The sequence below is a fragment of the Simochromis diagramma genome, unplaced genomic scaffold, assembly GCF_900408965.1.
Source record: "Simochromis diagramma unplaced genomic scaffold, fSimDia1.1 OVJJ01000344.1, whole genome shotgun sequence".
Lineage (NCBI taxonomy): Eukaryota > Metazoa > Chordata > Actinopteri > Cichliformes > Cichlidae > Simochromis > Simochromis diagramma.
In genome coordinates this window covers 16114009-16132998 of record NW_024387375.1, presented here as the reverse complement: position 1 = coordinate 16132998, position 18990 = coordinate 16114009, and the positions used below count along the sequence as shown (strand labels likewise).

The 18990-nt window shown below is 39.7% G+C and overlaps 1 protein-coding gene across 6 annotated transcripts in view; it reads left to right on the top strand.

Annotated features, from left to right (window-relative positions):
- LOC120719996 (arf-GAP with Rho-GAP domain, ANK repeat and PH domain-containing protein 1-like) overlaps positions 1 to 18990 on the top strand; it is a 60309-nt gene that overhangs the window by 27242 nt on the left and 14077 nt on the right. For all 6 annotated transcript variants that reach the window (XM_040009571.1, XM_040009570.1, XM_040009569.1 and 3 more), the window contains 15 exons: positions 23 to 92; positions 1285 to 1405; positions 1570 to 1754; positions 1942 to 2048; positions 3260 to 3459; positions 4451 to 4536; positions 4944 to 5126; positions 13318 to 13492; positions 14568 to 14702; positions 14810 to 14945; positions 15112 to 15214; positions 15930 to 16122; positions 16215 to 16260; positions 16437 to 16600; positions 17633 to 17845. In XM_040009571.1, coding sequence (XP_039865505.1) covers positions 23 to 92; positions 1285 to 1405; positions 1570 to 1754; positions 1942 to 2048; positions 3260 to 3459; positions 4451 to 4536; positions 4944 to 5126; positions 13318 to 13492; positions 14568 to 14702; positions 14810 to 14945; positions 15112 to 15214; positions 15930 to 16122; positions 16215 to 16260; positions 16437 to 16600; positions 17633 to 17845 — 2117 coding nt within the window. The remainder of the gene's footprint in view (positions 1 to 22; positions 93 to 1284; positions 1406 to 1569; positions 1755 to 1941; positions 2049 to 3259; positions 3460 to 4450; positions 4537 to 4943; positions 5127 to 13317; positions 13493 to 14567; positions 14703 to 14809; positions 14946 to 15111; positions 15215 to 15929; positions 16123 to 16214; positions 16261 to 16436; positions 16601 to 17632; positions 17846 to 18990) is intronic.

Here is an 18990-nt window from a genome sequence, read left to right as displayed (position 1 = left end):
TTCTGTCTGTCCTCATCCACAGGGCTATTTACTACCAGAGACGATGGGTAAAGCTAGATGCTGACTACCTGAGATACTTTGACACTGACAAGGTAACAAAACAAATGCATCCAGAAACTCAGTGATGTGTTCAGACACAAGCACAGAACGGAAGCTGTTTTTGTGTATGACTCTGTCCAGGAGATACTGTTGACATACTAAATAGGTATTGATCATTTTTAGGGCTGCAATGATTCTTCGAGTAATGCGAATAGCTTTATTATAAAACTCTTCAGCTGTTACTATGTAAATGTGACCTTTTCACCCACATTTACCACTAAAAATAGGCCTGCAGTAGAAACGTGTCTTAGAGCACTCGTGGAAATAAAAAGTATGACAATATTAGGGCCAAGCAGCTTCCAGTTTAAAAAAAAGAAAAAGACTCGTAACAGAACAGCAGTAATGAGAGTCCTTCATCAAACCTGAAGAAAAACAAACTTTGGAAATGCTCCCATGCACCGCTGTTTGTTTTACAGTGAAAATCGATAGTAAAGTTACAGGAGTTAAAGTAAAAAATGCAGATGAGCCATTATTAAGGCTGATGGGCAGGGGCGAGAGGAGCATGGGGTGTAAGTGAGTTACATTATTTTGCAGATTTGGATTAATATAAAATCTTAATTTGATTTTAATTTTATTCTGTAATTAAAATTGTGTCACTGACTCAGTGCTGTTAAGTTAGACATTATTATTAATGTTAATTATTTATTGTGCACCATCAGAACATCTGTCTTCTGCAGCAGGAAACGTTACATCAAAGCAAAGGGCAAGCCTCAGTTCTGAGAATGTTGATGTCCTCGCTTTTGTGTGACAGCCACCACAAACTCTTTTAAAGGGTCACACATGCGCACACATTAACTAGATACACTCCTCTTAATGTCAGAGAAACTTCCACAAATGCTGAGCAAAGGCATATTTTTAATACGTTAGTTTAGTGTGCATGTATATCTTATATTATTTGACACCAATGTACTTGTTTTTAGTTGTTTGTGGGGGTTTTTTTGCATTTATGAAAATGTTTTGTTTAATAATATGACTTTAATGGTACGTAAATACAATGAAGTTATATGCATTTAAATGACCTAAAACACTGCAATTAATATTGAAACCAATGAGTGGTTAATTTTAAATTGCTTTTAATTCACTGATCGCTTGATTAATTGATGAAATAACTGATCATTAAAGTAATCGATAGCTGCAGCACTAATCTGAGATGCTGAGTGTGTGTTGTGCTATCTTGTGTTGTAGGACGTGTATTCTAAGGGGATCATCTCAACAGCTTTCATCACTAATGTGACCACTGTGGGGGAGCTGAAGTTTGAAGTTGTTACAAACAATCGAACCTTCATCTTTAGGGCTGAAAGTGAAGGTATGTCTGTTCACCCAGCTATATATGTGCTTACACTTGTACAGACAGTTATTTCCCATGTCTCAAAATATGCAGTTAACTCACTTCATATATATATATATTTGTGGGTGCCGATTTTACTACGTTCATGTCTGATCTGACATGCCTATGCGCTCTCATTGCAGCTGAACGAAATGAATGGGTGACTGTACTGCAGGATTGCACCAGTGGGCGCCAAAGGCACACTGTCATGAACCCCGGCTCACCTTTAGCCCCAGACTATCAGGGCTACTTGGAGCTAAAAGGGTTACGCTCCAAACTTTACACAGTTGTTGCCTCAGATAAAGTTTTCCTCTACAAAAATATTGATGTAAGAACTCTGGGTGCAGCTGTGTGTACAGATTTGTACTTAAGATAATTGCATTTTGTTTTCTTTACTTTAATGATTGTTAGAATTATAAGAAATGTTTTTGTTTTATTTTTGTTTGTTTGTTTGTTTTTGTTTTTTTGATTTGTTGGAACAGTGTAATTTACATTTCATCTTCCATTTCTTACAGGACTATCGTATTGGATTGGGTATCACGTCTATTGAGATGAATGTAGGAAACATTAAGGTCTCAGATCGTCGAAGCTTTGATCTCACCACACCTTATCGCATATTTAGGTATTGCATGCACACAGAAATGAAATCTGCTCTCACACCTTTCCCATGTTTGTGTGACTATCACACCTCTTATTGCAGTAATTAAGCAGTTGGGTTTATATAAATATATAATATAATATTTATATAAAACTGTTTATGTGAGATCAACTGTGAGATATGCTAATTAGACAGTTTAGAGACGATGATCATTCCTCATTATCAGCATCTGAGTTGCTCTTCAGTTGAGTTGCTGGGTTACAAGGTCATATTGTTTTAGTGAGAACTCTCCCACAGTCCCTCAATCCTCAGCTGGTCGTCTTTCAAGAATGTGAAAAGTCTTTTGTGTGACTGTGTGTGTGCGTGTTTTTGTGCGAAGAAGTGCAGGGGATATGTTTGTGCATGAGTGCATGTGGTGTGTGGTCTTTTGGCTGACAGTTCACAGCCTGCGCCTGTAGTGCAGGGTCTCAGCATGACAGGATGGGGAAATGTGTGTTTCTGTGGACTAGTGTACTGGCTCTGAGTCTCTTGACTGTAAACATATGTGAAAGAGTTTCATTTTCATTCAGACCTGGTAATAATAAGAAAGGTTGAAGATTTAGAAATGTTTAAAAATAAAAGGAATTTTTTTTTCTTTCATTATGTCTACATCAGCAATGTAAATGAAAGAAATTAGTAATAAGAAAAGACAATGATTCAGATCTGGACAAAAATGTAATTCTTTGCCAGTGCTCAGATTTTCCATTACATTTCCAAAACCCAGATAAATGGCAGTTATCGGTATTTTTGTTGATTTAACTCAATTTATTTAGTTGTATACTAATACAGCTGATACTGATTTATTCTGAAATTCATGATTCAACTTTTTATTTAAATTGTTAAGCTAATGTTGTGATTTGTATTTTAAAGTACCTTATTTAGTGTTTTTACTGTATTTAAAGTACTGTATCTGTGGTTTTGTGCTTTTGTTCCCATGTAACATCCAGAAATATTTCAGGGCAGGAAATAATTACTCAATTTATTTCTGTAAAGTATATTTATATGTATTACTAATTTAAGGGAAGATAAACTGAGCATGCAGCAGACAGGGTGAAAAGAGGAAGCTTGTCTGCCTCTGTGAGTTTATGTGGTTTCCAGGTCTTGAGTATATTTAGCGTAACAACAGCGATCTAAGCGTCATTTCTCACCTTCATGTCAGCGTTAACACTCGTCCATATGCTTGCCTCTCTCCGCAGCTTCATCGCAGAGTCAGAGCAGATGAGAGAGCAGTGGGTGAATGCTATGCGAGACGCGATAGGTGAGGCATTGTCTAACAGCGAGGTGGCTGAGCGGATCTGGGCGGAGTCTAGCAACAGTCTGTGCGCCGACTGTGAAGCACCGAAGCCGGAGTGGGCCGCCATCAATTTGTGTGTGGTGGTGTGCAAACAATGCGCAGGTTTGTGTGTTCTGATTTTGTTTTTGTGCGGTGCTTTGGGCTGTCAGTGTGAATACTTTGTGTTTAGCAGCATTTTGACTTTTAATTGCTGGTTGCTGAGTATCAGAATTAACATGTGGCTTCCAGCACAAGAGGCATTGTGACTTTGTTTTGTCGTGGCCATCAGTTGTCATAGATGTGATATTTCAGGAAGTTCTTTAGGAAAACACTCCAGTTTAGGACAAATGTTCAGTTGTTCTCAGGGACTATTTAGATGTTAGTGGTCAGAGCTCACTTCTGTTTTTCACTCATATCATTTCCTAAAAAATACTTTTTTGGGCCATTATTAAAGGGCATGTTTTGTTTTGTTTTTTATCACAGGAAATATTAATATTATAATTTAAAGAATCATGATATAAATGTCAGGCTATGTCACCCACTTCTACTACCCACCTTTAAACTCTTGGCCGAATTATGTGTGCTTCTGATAATCATGTGTGAGGCAGCCGTACTTTAGGACTTGTAGCTTCTCTGCGGTCACCTCCGATTTTGTTGCACCTCTATTTTTTTAGTATGCAGACACTTAATAGTTTTTTCTAGTAAATAAAGTCTTTTTCTACTAAGGTGAAATAAGCCTGGACACACATTGATATCAGTGTGTGGTTGGTTGGTTGTGCTGTTTGGCAGAGGCATAAAACCACAGGGCAGTAATTGTACAGTGCTGTGAAAATGTATTTGACCCTTTGCTAAAACACAATGCTGTTTTTAGGTGACGCTACCTGGCCCTGTGTGAAAGTAATTACCTCCTAAACCTAATGACTAGTTGTAGCCTGCGTGTTCTCTTTGGTCAGCAGTGATTTTTGCCTTGAAATATAAAAAAAATCAATCATTTCACTGCACTTGTTGTTTGTTTTTTTGTCTGTTTGTAAAGAGTTATTTGGTTGTCCGTACAGAGCTTATAATATGGTCAAGATTGAACTTGGCTTTAATATGTGTATGTGTGTTATTCCAGGGGAGCACAGAGGACTAGGCCCTAGCATTTCAAAAGTTCGAAGTCTGAAGATGGATAAGAAAGTTTGGACAGAAGAGCTTATTCAGGTACAAATAGAAATTCTCTCTCTAATTAATTGTTGAGACGTTTTTGATATAAAAATTAGAACAGACTCCAAAGACAAGGATTTATGTCCAGTTTCTTTAAATATTTAAAGTCTTAAGATTAATTAACTAGTATGTTCAAATATAATGTTTCTGCAATTAATCATTTTGGAGCTGAGACAGCTTAGTTTTAGTTTCATCTCTGTGGAAGTTTCCGAGGCAGTAGTTACCGGTGGTTTTGTGTGGGTTTCATTATATTGTTTTATAAACCTGCAGGTCAGAAGTGTCAGTAATCTGATCTAGTAAGTGCTACAGAAGAAAAATAGAGAAAAATAGAATAAGTGTGGAAGTACTTCTCTTCATTTTTTATTTATTTATTTATTTTCCTGTTCACCCTGCCCTTGTCGCAGTTATTCCTGGTGATAGGCAACGAGCGGGCCAACAGTTTTTGGGCAGCTAATGTCCCACCAAGTGAAGCTCTGTTGCCTTCGAGCTGCAGCGAAGAGAGAAGACGCTTCATCAGCAACAAATATCGCCAGGGCAAATACAGGAGGTACCACGCTCTGTATGGAAACCAGAGGGAGCTCAATCACGTAAGTCAAAGTCACAGTTTGCTTGTGATACCGTTGTGTTTAATTCTGAATCTGCGCACTGCATTGCCAGAAATTTCTGCTAGTGAGCAGCTGCAAAGTGTAAAGTGATCAGTGACAAGCGAATAGCTGAGTGTGCGGATGGGGCCTTAAAATGTGTCCACATTGGAAGCGAGGTGCCAACCGGAAACCAGAGAGAGTGAATGACTTTCCGTAATCTTTCCATGAGGGAAATAACCGCTTGCTATGAGTAGTGGGCGGGGCCCTAAATAAACTTTTCCTGTTTCTGTGTGATTGAAAGTACCAGACTGAAGAATACTGTTGATTAACATATGACCTGATAATAAAGTCACTGGAGGGTTACCTAGGCAACCGGAGCCTTGAATGTCACAAACAGCCGGCTCACGACTTCAGGATCAGTTTTCCCATTATCCTGTTGGTAGATGAACCTTCATACTAGTCTGAGATGCTGCCCTGGTGCATTATTGCCTTCATTAGGTCATCTGTGTACTTAGCATCATTCGGTGTTCATAAGCCCAGATGAGTCATCCTGTCCCTGCTTAAAAAAAATCCCCCCACAGCATGATGCTGCCACCACCACCACACTTCCTGGCTGGGATAGTATTGAATAGTGTCTTGTTTCCTTCAGACCTGACTGCTGTTATCATGCTAGAGAATCTCGTTTCTCACAGTATCAGGATCCTTGAGGTTGGTTTTTTTTTTCTCCTGAATCACATGCAGGTTTTTGTATGCCTTTCATTGAGGAAAAACTACTGCACTGACAGGAGAAACTTCCAGAAAGGCAGCTATCTCCACACAGGAGCTTCTTTTTGGTCACCCCTCCTTCCAAGCCCTTGGTTCCCTAATTGCTTAGCTTGGCAGGCAGCCAGCATTACAAAATGATCCCATTTGTTCCTAATGTCTGTTTAAGAAATATGGGGGGCTAGTGGGAATCTTCAGTGCAGCAGGAATGTTTTTGTTGTCTTCGTCAGATTGGTGCCTCAGCATTCTCTACATGCAGTTTATTTGGACTGGTACTGTGAAGAAAAATTGCATTTCTTGTTATATTATACTGGGGTTAATTGGTGAGTGGAAAAAATATATTAACAGTTTTGGCATATGCAAAAGCATGCAAAAATGCCTCCTGGGTTTGTCAAATATAAGGCCTGGGGGACAGAGTTGGCCAAGTAAATACTCAAATCCGCCCACTAAAAGTATGAAGGTATGCATCGATTTTGATTTTTTTTTTTTAACTGTAGTTGAAAAACTTGTTTTACAAAACTAAGTTTTTCAACTTATCCTGCTGATTGATTCCTTCATACGGAATCAAAGTAATTAACTAACATAATTAAATGACAGGGAAGTTTCTGTATTTTCACTATAAGGACATTTTCATTAATGCAAACTTCATATTTTATAAGTACTGGATAGTCTGGGCAATACAGATTTATCATATAGTTTTACTTTGATCTTTACCCCTTAAGATTAAAGTGGGCTGCCTTTGTGTATAATGAGTTTGACATCCTTGGTTTGCACCTCGAAGTTGATGATTCTATTCAGAGTTCTTGTTTTGAGCAGTAACTTAAAATAAGATGCAGAATTTCCTTTGAAGCCAATAGAAAGAGCATAAAAATAAGCACGTTCCTTTGTGTAAATACATGGTAAGATCCTGTGGCTGTGGCGAAAGTGTTATTTAACACTTAGATACTTACAGTAAAGCAGCCAGTATGCTTCTGCAGCTGGGTGATCCAGTCTTACAACATTTGACACTTTTCTTGTTTTTAAGGCATTTGTGGGACTTTGTTTGATCGCGCTCCAGCTGCAATGGAGTGCAAGTCGGGTTTATAGACTAAAAAAACTGATTAAACTTGTGAAACACGCTCTATCACTTGAAGTAATTTTGCAAACCTCAATTTTAGAGTTGAAGAATTAAAGACTGATTAATGCAGGTTCAGGACTAAACCCTGTGAAATCCCTGCTTCTGAGTCATTTTTTTCAAACTTGCAACTCTGCAAGGTCCCAGAACCGACTCTTAGCAACGACTCTTTTAAATGTGACAACCGCGGTGTCTTTGTGTACTTGTGGTGGGCGAGGCTTTGCTTGAAGATGACACATTATTTGGTTAGTATTGTTTAGAATCAGGAAATGTGAGTGGCCATGGAATGGCCATAGCTTTTATACTGGGCTCCATCATGTGTGATTAATGACTGAGTGTTTCAGACCCAGCTCGGTCACTTCTTAGGAGCTTAACCCAGTTACCGCTAACAATGTGTACAGGTCACAGATAAACTTGGTGTGTAAATGAGTCACATTTAGCACCTGACTGTGAGCTATGTGTTTTTCCCCCTCAAGCTGTTAAGCTTTTACATTTGTGTGTGTGAGTGAGTGTGAGTCACTGTGTTTGGGATGTGCAGAATGAGATAAAGGAAGTTGTTTAGTTTGTAGTTTTAAAAGCAGCTGCTTGTCCTCCGCCCTGATGGCTCCATTTTCTGCTCTTTTCTTATCTCTCTCTTGGGTCTTTGGGACCTATAGAGGACGTGATCTGTTGGACTTTCCTACAGCTTTCATTCCCCCCCCCCCCCCCACAAACCCACACACACCACTCCACCCCCATTTCAGAGGTGATTACTTAAATGGCTGCTCTACTTGTTTGTTTGTTTTTTTCCTGTTCATGAGAAAAATACAGATGAGCATTGCTTCTGCTTCTGCTTGGGTGTGCCTTTCAGAAATTGTACACTCTGCACATGTGTCAGCTGGTGACAAAAAAGTGGGTGACAAAAAAGATGATGCAAGTGTGCAAGAGTGTGAGATGAAGACAAAAACGTGCTTGCACACTCTGTGAGTGCAGCAGCACCCTTAGCTAATTCAGGGTCATTTATCTACTCCTGGCTTTTTAACCCCACTTCTCTTGCTCGCTTTCTTCTTTGTTTTTACTTTTTTCCTTAATGTGACATCATTACTTACTGATTTAACTGGAATGTGCTGTAACTCCACCCCTCCCTCTGTTTTCCTCCTCCTCCTTCTCCTCCTGTCCTACACATTGTTTGGCTCTGACCGCTGAAGAAATTTGATCACTTCACTCCTTGCTCTTTTTTCTTATTTGCAAGTCGTTTATATTTTTTATAATTTTCTTTTTGATTTGAGCTTCAGACTTTTACATTTGCAACTTTTCCGGGCTGTCTTTGTCAACTGACATTCAAATAGCGGACTGACTGACGGGAACTGAGAACTTCCAGGTTGGGCTATGTATAAGAGGGGAGCTGTAGGACAGGGTAGTGAAAATATGCCTTGTTTTTGCAGCTCTCTGAGTCCTTTAGGCTACCTCTGTTAAGAAAAAGAGCACAACCTTGCATTTCAGTGGTGGTTCGTTTAAAGCGATGTGTGGAAGTGGATTTTAGATCTCTGACAGTATGTGTGTGCAGTCATGTGCTTGAATGTGTCTGTGGGAAACATTTTTGTGTTGACACTATGGGGACTGCAGCACTGCAGCTCTGTGTTAGTGAGACATTAGAGCTATTGTGTGTCTGTGTGTGTATGTTTTTTTTTTTTTTTTTTTTCTCCTCTGGAGTGAGCTGCAACACATTGAAATGCACATGAATTTGCCTGCGTGGGCATGGTTGTGTGCCTTTTCTGTATTTGGTCTGTACTGCTTTCTTTTTGTGTGCTTGTATGTTTCCATCTGTAAATCATGATCGTCGTCTCCTGTTTTGTCTCTTTTGGTTCTTCCTCTGTTGTTACTGTGGCTTCCTAATTTTTCTCAGTTGCATCAAGTAGTGAACTCTAGCTGTGACCACAGTTTTACACTGGGTTTCTTATTCCCTGGAAAAACCATACTCTGCATTTCCTTCTTACAGAAACAAAACAGATGCAGTTGTAGGCACAACTGCATCGTTTTTAGAAGACTTCTATTGAATGTTAGTCACCTGCATGTTAAGAATAAAGTAACAGTCATCCATGAGTTGTTCTTCCTCTGTGGCGTTGCCATCTTCCTGTTAAACAGTTTGAAGCTTTTTATGGCCTTTAGGTTGACATTAAAGGCTTTGTTGGCTCGTGGTTTCCTTGAAAGGGAAGAAGTGACACAGCATAGATGACGTTTCATAATGAAGTGCACAGTGTGACGTAGAGTTGTTTAATGCAGACAGTTTGATAGTCCCTCTGTGTTTGTGCCGAGTTTGAGTTGGGGATAGTTGTCATAGTTTAACTTTTTTTCATAACTTTGTGGCTATTTTAGTGACATTTGAGAAAATAAAGCAATCGGTTATTGAAAAGTTGACGGCCACTCTCCTTTCCCAGGTCTCCTTGACTGTGTGCTGTTGGCTATCAGCATGTTGTTGGTATTTTATCATAGCAAACTAACAACTAAGGTACAGGATTAAAAATCTCTTTACGGCCTTGTTTTTTTATGCTTTTAAAGTTTTGTAATTGGATTCCTTATAAGAAGAGCTCTTCATCGCATACCTTCTCCTTTTGTTTATTTTCTGCTTTTGCTCATTCTTCCTATTTAATTCTTCTGTTTTACGACCATTCCCATCATGTCCTCATTCACACTTTAGGATTTCAGGTTATAAATCCTTTCGATTTCTACAGGGAGATTGGCTCAACATGTGATCTCCTTTCTTGTTTATTTTGCAGTGCTTTTTTCCCCCCCTCCTTTTTTTTTTTTTTTTTTTTGTCTGGAACTCTGAACTCTATCTGGAAATCTTTTTTTTTTTTTTTTTCTCTGCCCTCCTTTTTCTGTCTGGATTTTCACCTCCCTGACCATCTCCCTCTCTCTTTAAGCTACACACGATGAGGTAATGATGGAACATATGCGAATAGCTCTTTCTCATCTGGATTTAATATATGCACGTACATACACATCTGTAAGTGTGGGTGTAGTTTGGGGTATTTTGTGCTAAAGTCTACACAGCAAAGCCTGCATGTGTTAGTATCGCTGTCTGTACATAGGTTGAGTTTCTAGCCAAAAACAATCTGTCTCTGATTAATGTGGCTGACTGAAATGCTTTCATCTTCTTTTCACAATATTTTTCTTTCTTCCTTTCCCTCCCTCATCTTCCTTTTCCTCCAGTTCAGCCCCATACAAATGCAGAGGCCAGATGGAGGCCTATGTTTTTTGTTGGCTTTTTTTTTTTTTTTTTTGACACGCCCAGATAAAAATCTCTCTGCCTCTGTCTCTCTTGGGAAATTCTGCAAGATTCTTGAATTCCCTTCTCTCTGTGTGCGTTATTACATTACTGCCTGTTTCATCGGCAGCAGATGTTGAAGGGTGAGGTTTCTTAACACTCAAACAGCCCATTTCCTCATTGTACTTCATTCTGATGGGTTCAATTTTCCTGGACAGAAGAAAAGGCTGTTGTCATATATTACTGTACACTGGCTCTTTGCACAGCGTAGGTGTCCACATGTATGTCCACACGGGATGAAGCCGAGCACTGATTTTTTTCCTCTGATCTCTTTGTGCATTGTTGTGTACGGACCGCACACATACACATGCAAATATATCGGCACAGAGCATAACACACTTATTTGTTGATGGCAGAGTCTGTGAACTGCTTTGTGCTTGTGGTCAAACAAGAGTTCGGATGACTGTGTTTGTTGGGCTGCAGTGGCATCTTCATTGCAGGCCGGTACAGCTAAACAGTGTGGTCATTTTGATGTTGTTGACCAAAAGTGGAAAAATTTGGTTGCCATCAGTGATAAAGAGCAGGTTACACCCATCTTTTTATTTGTTGTGTATAGTTTTATAACATTTTCAAGTTGCCTTAAATCTTTTTAAAGATTTAAAGACCAAAAACTTCATCTACTTGGGCATGAAAACCAGATCATGGATGGATTTTTAAGGAAAAATACAGCCTGTTTTACTGATTTTGGGCCTCACCCTGGACAAAAAAATTACTAGTGATATTTTAAGCAGCTCTTTAGAGCGCCCTGAATTTTGTTTGCCAAATCTTTCAGTGCTTGACCCGGTCTGCAGCTGCACTCCGACTCATTGGACTGAAACAAAGCCAGACTGCGTAATGTCTCAGGATCTGTGGCTTTGGGAATGGGAAGTGCTGTCACTCTGGCAAACAACCCCATTTATAATTCTTGATGTTTTAAATTCTCTCAACTCATCGGTGCTTTGGCAGTTTGTCTTTGTGTTTTTTGGGTTTGTGTGGGTGTATCTTTTGCAATTCTAATCTTTGCTAATTGCCTTGTTTGTTTGTGTGCATGTGTGCATGTGTGCGTGTGTGTGTGTAAGCTCAGTAGTGCTTAAATAGAGGAGGGGCTGTGTCTGTGTGTGTGCACTGGGGAATTTCTCAGTCAGACTTAAAAGAGCTTATTGCGTTTAACTGAAGACAGACATGCATGGGTGTGTATTCTCTCTTCTTCTTTCCTTGTGCTCAGGGTTAGTTTGTTTGTTGTTTATAGTCTAAAGAAGTGTTGTGGAACTTATTTATATGAGTGAACACCAGTTATATTCATCATCGTTCCAGCGAGTTAGCACAATGCTGATTACGTCTTTCTCAACTTGTGCTGCATTCCACCTGCCTGAGTTTTAAATTCCTTCGCTGGTTTACCAGTAATGGCACATCAGTCATCGCTCATGAGCTATTAATAAGGAGAGATGATGGCAACAGAAATATGACACAAAAGCTTCTTTGTTAGCACGTTAAAAATGTTTGTGTGATCACTGCCAGGAAAGTTCCCTACTGCAGGTAAAGACATCTGGACCTGTCACGATAGTTCTGTCCTTGGTGGTGTTGTCGGGGGTTAAATGAGACGTGTAATATCAGGGTGCGTGTAGATTTTAGGGTTGCCGCAGCGGTACGTATGCCTACATTGCAAAGCAGACATTTTTTTTTTTTTTTTTCTTCTAAAGATTAGTTTTTGGGCATATTTAGTCTTTATTTGACAGTAGAGCAGCGAAGACAGACAGAAAAACCAGATGAGAGAGAGAGAAAGCGAGGACACGCAGCACAGGGCCGCAGGTCAGACTCAAACCCAGACTGCTGCACTTTAGCCATGTGTCATATAGTTACCTTCTCACCCACTGAGCTAAACAGGCTCCCGAAAGTCTGAGCCTTCCTATGAGATTCAAGAATGCTCAGCTTACAAAAATATATTGTAAAAAAAATAAATATTTCTGTTTTGTTTTTTTGTTTTTAGATTTCCATTCAGATCAGGTTTTTGACACTAGTCCTTTGTGTCTCCAGCTTAACCTTTTGCTGCACAGCTTCCATTACATCCAAGGATGTAATAAAATTACTGAAGATTCCTTCAAGTTATATCAGTGACGAGGAAACGACTGCAAACAATTGTGCAGTCATGCACAAAGAGTACAAAGTGATAAATACATAAGCTAGGACTTATAACCTAATCATTCCAAAATGGCTCGAGGACACCTGAGAATACTTTGTATATAGTTTAACCAGAGTAATCTACAGTTGCGGTAAATCCCAAAATAAAATAAATGGAGATTGCTGTTGACACTGCAATGTTTGTTATTCAATAAAAACACAGAGTATACTTTAATGGTTTTTAAATCTATTTGGAAGGAGGAGTGGAGCAGTGTTGACAGTAAAGCATGAGGGTTCTTGGGCAAAAGGCCGTGCAGGTTTTAAAGCCCACATACGCTGACAGACAAACACGCAGTTTGTTTGGCGTGCAGAAGTTCACTTCATTCTGAAAACTGAAAGAACTTCAAACAACATGATTCGAACCTTTTCAGCTGCAGCAGGATCACAGTCTTAAAACCCTTTTGTTAGTTTTTTTTATTAGTCTTGTATTGTAGATTTCTTTCTTAAAAAGAACAAAAGCAACTCCTTTTTCTTTATTACCTAAATGCTTCTCAAGTCGACGCTCTCATCCTGTCCTCCATATTTCCTTCCTTCCTTGTCTTAATTTCATCTCACACCCTCATTTTCTTCCCTGCTTTGCTTTAATTGTTGTCCATGTTTAACTGTGTTAAGTCATAGTTAATGTTGATCCAACCTTTTTGGTCTCCTACTTTCTGAGCAATGCAGTTCTTTTTATATGTCTATAATGAATAAATGATATGTCTGCATTTGGAGGTAAATTTCAGTTCAATACTTGCACTATAAAGCCAGAAGTCGTTGCCAAGAAACGGTACACAGTTGTTTCCGCCTGTTATTTTTGTACACGAGCGTTTACTCGTGTGTCTCCTTGTCTGTTGCTCTCCCCTTTTCTCCAGGCTCTTTGTATAAATGTGCAGTGCAGCGATGTACTGGAGACGCTGAGCCTGATTTTCTGCGGTGCAGATGTGAATTGTTCAACTGGGCTGGAAAGTCAACCCTCCCCCCTCTCCTTGGCCACCGCACACTCGCAACCCCTACAGGCCGAGTTATTGAACCATAATCTGAACACAGGTACAGTATGCGTGCAAGCTCAGGGTCCCAAGCACACATTTGTTTTTAATGGACTGAGTAGAGCTTTCATGAAAGAGTTTGTTAAAGTATTGATTTAAAAAAATAACATGTTTTTTCACAAAGCACTTGTCGAAACACAGCGTGCTTTATAGGCCGGCAGATTCTGGAAACGAGAACAGACTGGAGGGATACGTTAAAAAGGATCTTATACAAAGCAGTTGGCTTTGTAATTTGGATCCTCTCAGTTAGGTCATTCAAAAATTGTGTTTCCCTGACATTAAAATTGTTTTTGCTTCAGTAATCAACAGGATCTTGAAATAATGAGTGGACCCTTAATATCAATTCTGCAATCCAAGAAGTTTGAATGCTTATTAAGCTCTAAGTGAGATCAGAATGCAGCGATTTACTGAACCTGTAATCAGCTGAACAGTGTTTCCCCAGTCTTGCTTCACATAGGAGGTGCTCCTTGTTGCTTGTGTTGTGTCTTTCATTTTCTAAATGTGTGACATGTTTTTAGTGGGTCACAGGTCTGGATTGCAGGCAGGCTAGTTTAGAGGCATGTTGTTGGTGTAAAGCATGTTTAGCTTTCGTTTAAGAGCCCCCTGATTCTAGTTAACAGCACTTTTAAAAAGTCATTGACTCACAGTCTTGCAGACATCAAAAGTCTCAATAAACACTCCCATCAAAGCCTCATCAGGCAAGTTGTAATACTTTATATCATTTGTTAGTTGACATTTTTTTCTAAAGTCTACTTTTTATTTTATAGTGAACTAAGATGTGGTTTAGGTTAGTTTTTAGTTAACTATAATAATCTTGGTATTAGCAATGAGGTAATTTAGAAATTGGTTGATATTTGGTGACGTCAGATGGATCAAGGCACTGACATTTTAAGAGTGGGTGACTACAGTCATAGCAAAACATAGTTCAACTATGAGGTAAGAACTCAAAGCAGAGTGTTGAGAAACGAGGGAGGGGCCATTTCAACAGGGTGTAAAAGTTTAAGAGACCGTAAGAGTGTGTCGTAAACACTTCTTTACTTTCATACAATCAAATTCTTTACAATGTTTTTCTGTAGAGCTACCACGGTTAGAGGAGGTGGATGCTATGGACCCAGAACCTTACCCACTACCTCCTTCCGTGTCTCACAATGGCTTCCTATTCAAAACTGCATCCATGGCTCGGCCAGTCACAGAGCGCAAGGCCAAAGAGGGTAAGCACAAACACTCTACAACAGCAACACTTACCACAAGAAGAAAGAATAGTTAAAGTGATTATCACTATTATGCTTGGCAAATATTTATTTGTCTATCAATATAGAGTTCAGTCGTCGCTGGTGCACGCTAAATGATGGCGTTTTCAGCTACTACGAAAGTGACAAGAACTCAAACCCAAATGGAGCTCTCAAGGCTTCAGAGATCGTGTGTTTGGCTTCCGACAACGAAGACAGACATGGGTACGCAAACACCCACACACTGTCCGTCGTAAATGCACATTTACAGCAAAAATGCAATGACACCTTGTAATGTTAAGCGAGATGAATCGTATGTCTCCTCCTTCTCTTTCTTAAATTTCCCAGTGTCTGCTCTTCTAACCTCCTTTTTCTTTTTTCCAACCCCCAGGTATAACAATACATTTGAAATTTATACAGAGTCTGAGCGTCTCTACCTGTTTGGCACCGATGACTCAGAAGTCAAATCCCAGTGGGTCAAGTCTATCGCCAAGGTAACAATCAAATACATATATTCAGCTTAACGGAGAGATTTGTGATTTTTCTTTATTTCTAGTCAAATAAGAAAGCTCTTATAAGTGGTGTTAGCAGATTAAGCTTGGTGTCAGTGATCAGGACAGTGCTCGCTGTTGTTTATTTTATCAAAGCACAACTTTCTTTACGACTGACGTGATCGTGTGAAATGAAACAGTCATTTTATCTCAACAGCTGAAAGGGCAAAGTGTGTGCACTCAAATTTCATCAGTTATTGTGAGACCAGTCAGATGTGTCAGAGTTATGCACAAGGTCATGAACAACCTGTGACACAACCAGTTTCGTGGAGGATTGTCTCTTTCCACAGCTCTTGGGGAGAAGGCTGAGATAGTAACTGGACAGAATGTAACCAGAATCGAGGCTGAATTTGTTGCCGCCCACACTGTGTTCTTCAAGCAGTGACAAATAGTATTAGTTTTTAAAAGCTTGAATTTAAATGAAATAAAATGAAATAAAATAAAATGTAACTCATAATAAAAAAGAAGGGCAAGGATGATTTTGTACAAACCCTGGTTTGAGACCAGGAGGAGGCACAGATCCCTTGGGGATTGCGTCAGGAAGATCCTTAGGCGTAAAAATCTGCCAGATCAAAATATGTGGAGCTCTTTCCCGTTGTTGAAAAGGGAGCAGCCTAAAGAAGCTTCAGTACAAACGCCGTATGTCCTTTGCTTGTAGGCCTTTATTCCAGTCTCTGCAGAACCTTTGCTGAGATTGAATTCTGAGAGGATTGGGAAGCTGATGTGCAAAGATGGCTTGAACCTACAAAGGTCCAAAGTTGGGTGGTTTGCTCTGGAGGGGTCTGTACTTCACGTTTACCTGGAGGGCAGTCAGGTGGAGGAGATCCACCTCCGCAAACTGAACGAACTATGTGAGTAAGACACGCAAACATGGATTTAATCACTGTGCGAGTGCTCAGCGATTAGAGCACAACAGTTCTTACCCTGTATTTGTGTTTTACAGCAATTCAGCAAGACAATGAAGTCATGGTTCTGGTGGGGAAAGGCAGGTGAGAACGGATCATTTGCGCGCTGATTGACAAATTATTCTTACAGTTTGAAACCCCTTTAAAGATTAACCTGTTTATTTTTTATAGATATTCCTAATGATGAAACAGTTTTCCCTCACATACTCATCTATTAATTCTTCTTTCTTCTTTATTTGTTTCTTCTTCTCTTTTTTTAGAACTCTGTACATAGAAGGAAAGAGAAAGCTGGATTTTTCTTGCTGGTGTGCAGCTATCCAGGCAGCTGCAGGGAGTGGAGGAGACAGGCTGCACGAGCAGCAGCTCACGGAGACGGACATACCGGTGATCGTAGATAGCTGCATTAACTACATCACACAGTGTGGTAAGAAACACACACTCACACACATAAGAAACCATTTTTGTGAAGTAAATATGTACTTCATGCATCTTTAGTTTTGTTTATTGTGTTACATTTTGACAGTGCACTATAAAACATTCACACATATATGCAACATTACTTACATAACAAACCAAACAAAGACGACTCCTTACAACACAAGTCATACCTCATATCATGGTAAGCATTGATAATATAATATTTGCATAACATAAAATTTAGTTAACCATCATAGTTCAGCACACAAACAAAAATCCAGGCTCTTGGTTCAGCATGAACTGTAACCTTTTCTATCGTTCTCTGAACTCGTGTGGCTACAATAGTTGGACCTTAAGTTTACTGTGTTAAATTCCACTGGATCTATCCACGGAAGAACCATCTTCCTCCTCATCTTTTATATAGCTGTACAGCTTGAACATTGGTTTCACCAGAGTAGCAGAGTTGCTTGTGCTACATCTCTTGCATGAGTTCACAGCTTGAAAAGCTTGACATGTACAACAGTTCAAAGTAGACGAAGATAAAATAGAGGAAATAACATGACTCTTATTTCCTCGAGTGGACATGGGCCTAACTTGCTCTCAGTGTGGTGTGTGAGGTCCATTGTTTTAATTATCTGCACTCATTGTAGAGAAGTGCAGCTGCATCACACTTCTCTCTTTGTGGGTTGACACCGTTTGACATATTGGCCTTCTGGCCTCACCGCTAGCTGCTCTGCTCATGTGATTTTTTTTTTTTTCTTTCTTTTTTCCCCTCGTTGTTGTTTTTGCTTTGCCTTCAGATGTCAGTCAGCTCAATGTTTCCAAGCCCTCAGAGGCCAATCGTTGCAGTGTTGAGGCGAAACACTTGATGCATTAAATGTTCTGAATGTTGGAAGATGCAATATAACGATTAAGTTTGAGGAACTTTTGTTTTCTTTTGTCAGTGGTGAAAGAGCTGTTTCTTCCTGTTTAAGTCTGTGTTTGTGTAACATTCTACTCTGTGTGTTTTTGTGTGTGCTTGTTAATGTCCCATCTCTAGGTATGGTGTCAGAGGGAATTTATCGCAAGAGCGGCGTGAACTCTCGTGTGGCAGCTCTGTGCGAGAGGTTTCGTCACGATGCTCGCAGCCTTTGCCTAAGGGAAGGAGAGCATCAGGTGGACGACGTCTCTAACACACTCAAACGGTTTTTCAGGGAGTTGAAAGAGGGAGTGTTCACAACACAGGACTCCCCCTCCTGGCTCAGCACTGCAAGTAAGAGTCATACGATTTTGTTTCTTCATGATTCCTATGTTTCTTATTATTTTACGAGCTTTGAGTATCCTGTAAAACATGTATAGATCAGACACCTGTGGCTCTCCTTAAAAGGGGCAAATTAGTTTTTCTGATGTTTTGATATCATGATACTGCATCTGCTGAGAGACACACTGACAGGCCAGTTTGGAGCCATGCTGTTCTAAAACCTGAGCTGGTTTAGTATTGCCATGCCAAAACAAGCAAGGCCTTCCTGGATTAAGAAGTCATCTGTATGGCAGATGACCTGTCATGGTCCCTTTACAGACATGCATTTTGTGGCATTTAGCGGCATTTAGCATGTGAATACATTACAAAATTATTAGCCGAAAATCAATGTCGCTTTTTTTTTTTAGCAGGGCAGCAAATTTCAACATAGCAATTCTATTTTCAAATTTCTGTTTGCACACAATAACAGAATTATTTTGGAGAAAAACAATAACTAACAGGCTCATGTTATGACCCTGAGCCTTATGAGCCTTAGTACAAACCATTGCTGTGAATTAATGTGCTTTAACTTAAACGTTGTACCGTTGTAGACTGTTTGAGCAGTCACTTGAGAAAGCATCATGTCAAAAACACAAGAAAGCAGTTTAGACTTGTGATAAAGAGTTATGGCTGCTCATAAAGCAGAGATGGATATACATCGTTATCACAGTGTTTCCAAGTGTCAAGAACTGGAGTGAGAACTATCATTAGGAAAGTGACACACAGCACACAACAAGCCTGACAGAGGCAGGAAGTGAAAGATTCATTAAAGAAAACCTGTGAGAGATGTGTCCAAAGACCACAGAACAACTGTCAAGACACTCATGAATAACTTAGTCGACTTGGATTTCCTACTCTCAAAGAAGACTGTCACTAGAAACCTGCGCAGGAACCGTGAGGTTGCAGACGAAGGAAAAAGTCCACTTCTGCAGAAGACGTACCTTCAAGACAGACTAAAGCATGCTAAGGACAACCTGAAGAAACATTATGCATATGGGAGTGTGTCCATTTGTCAGATGAGATGAGACGAAACAAAGGCTCTGTAGCCACAGTGACTTATGTTTGGAGAAAAAATGGAGAGGCGTCAACCCATAGAACACCGTCCCCGCAGTGAAGCA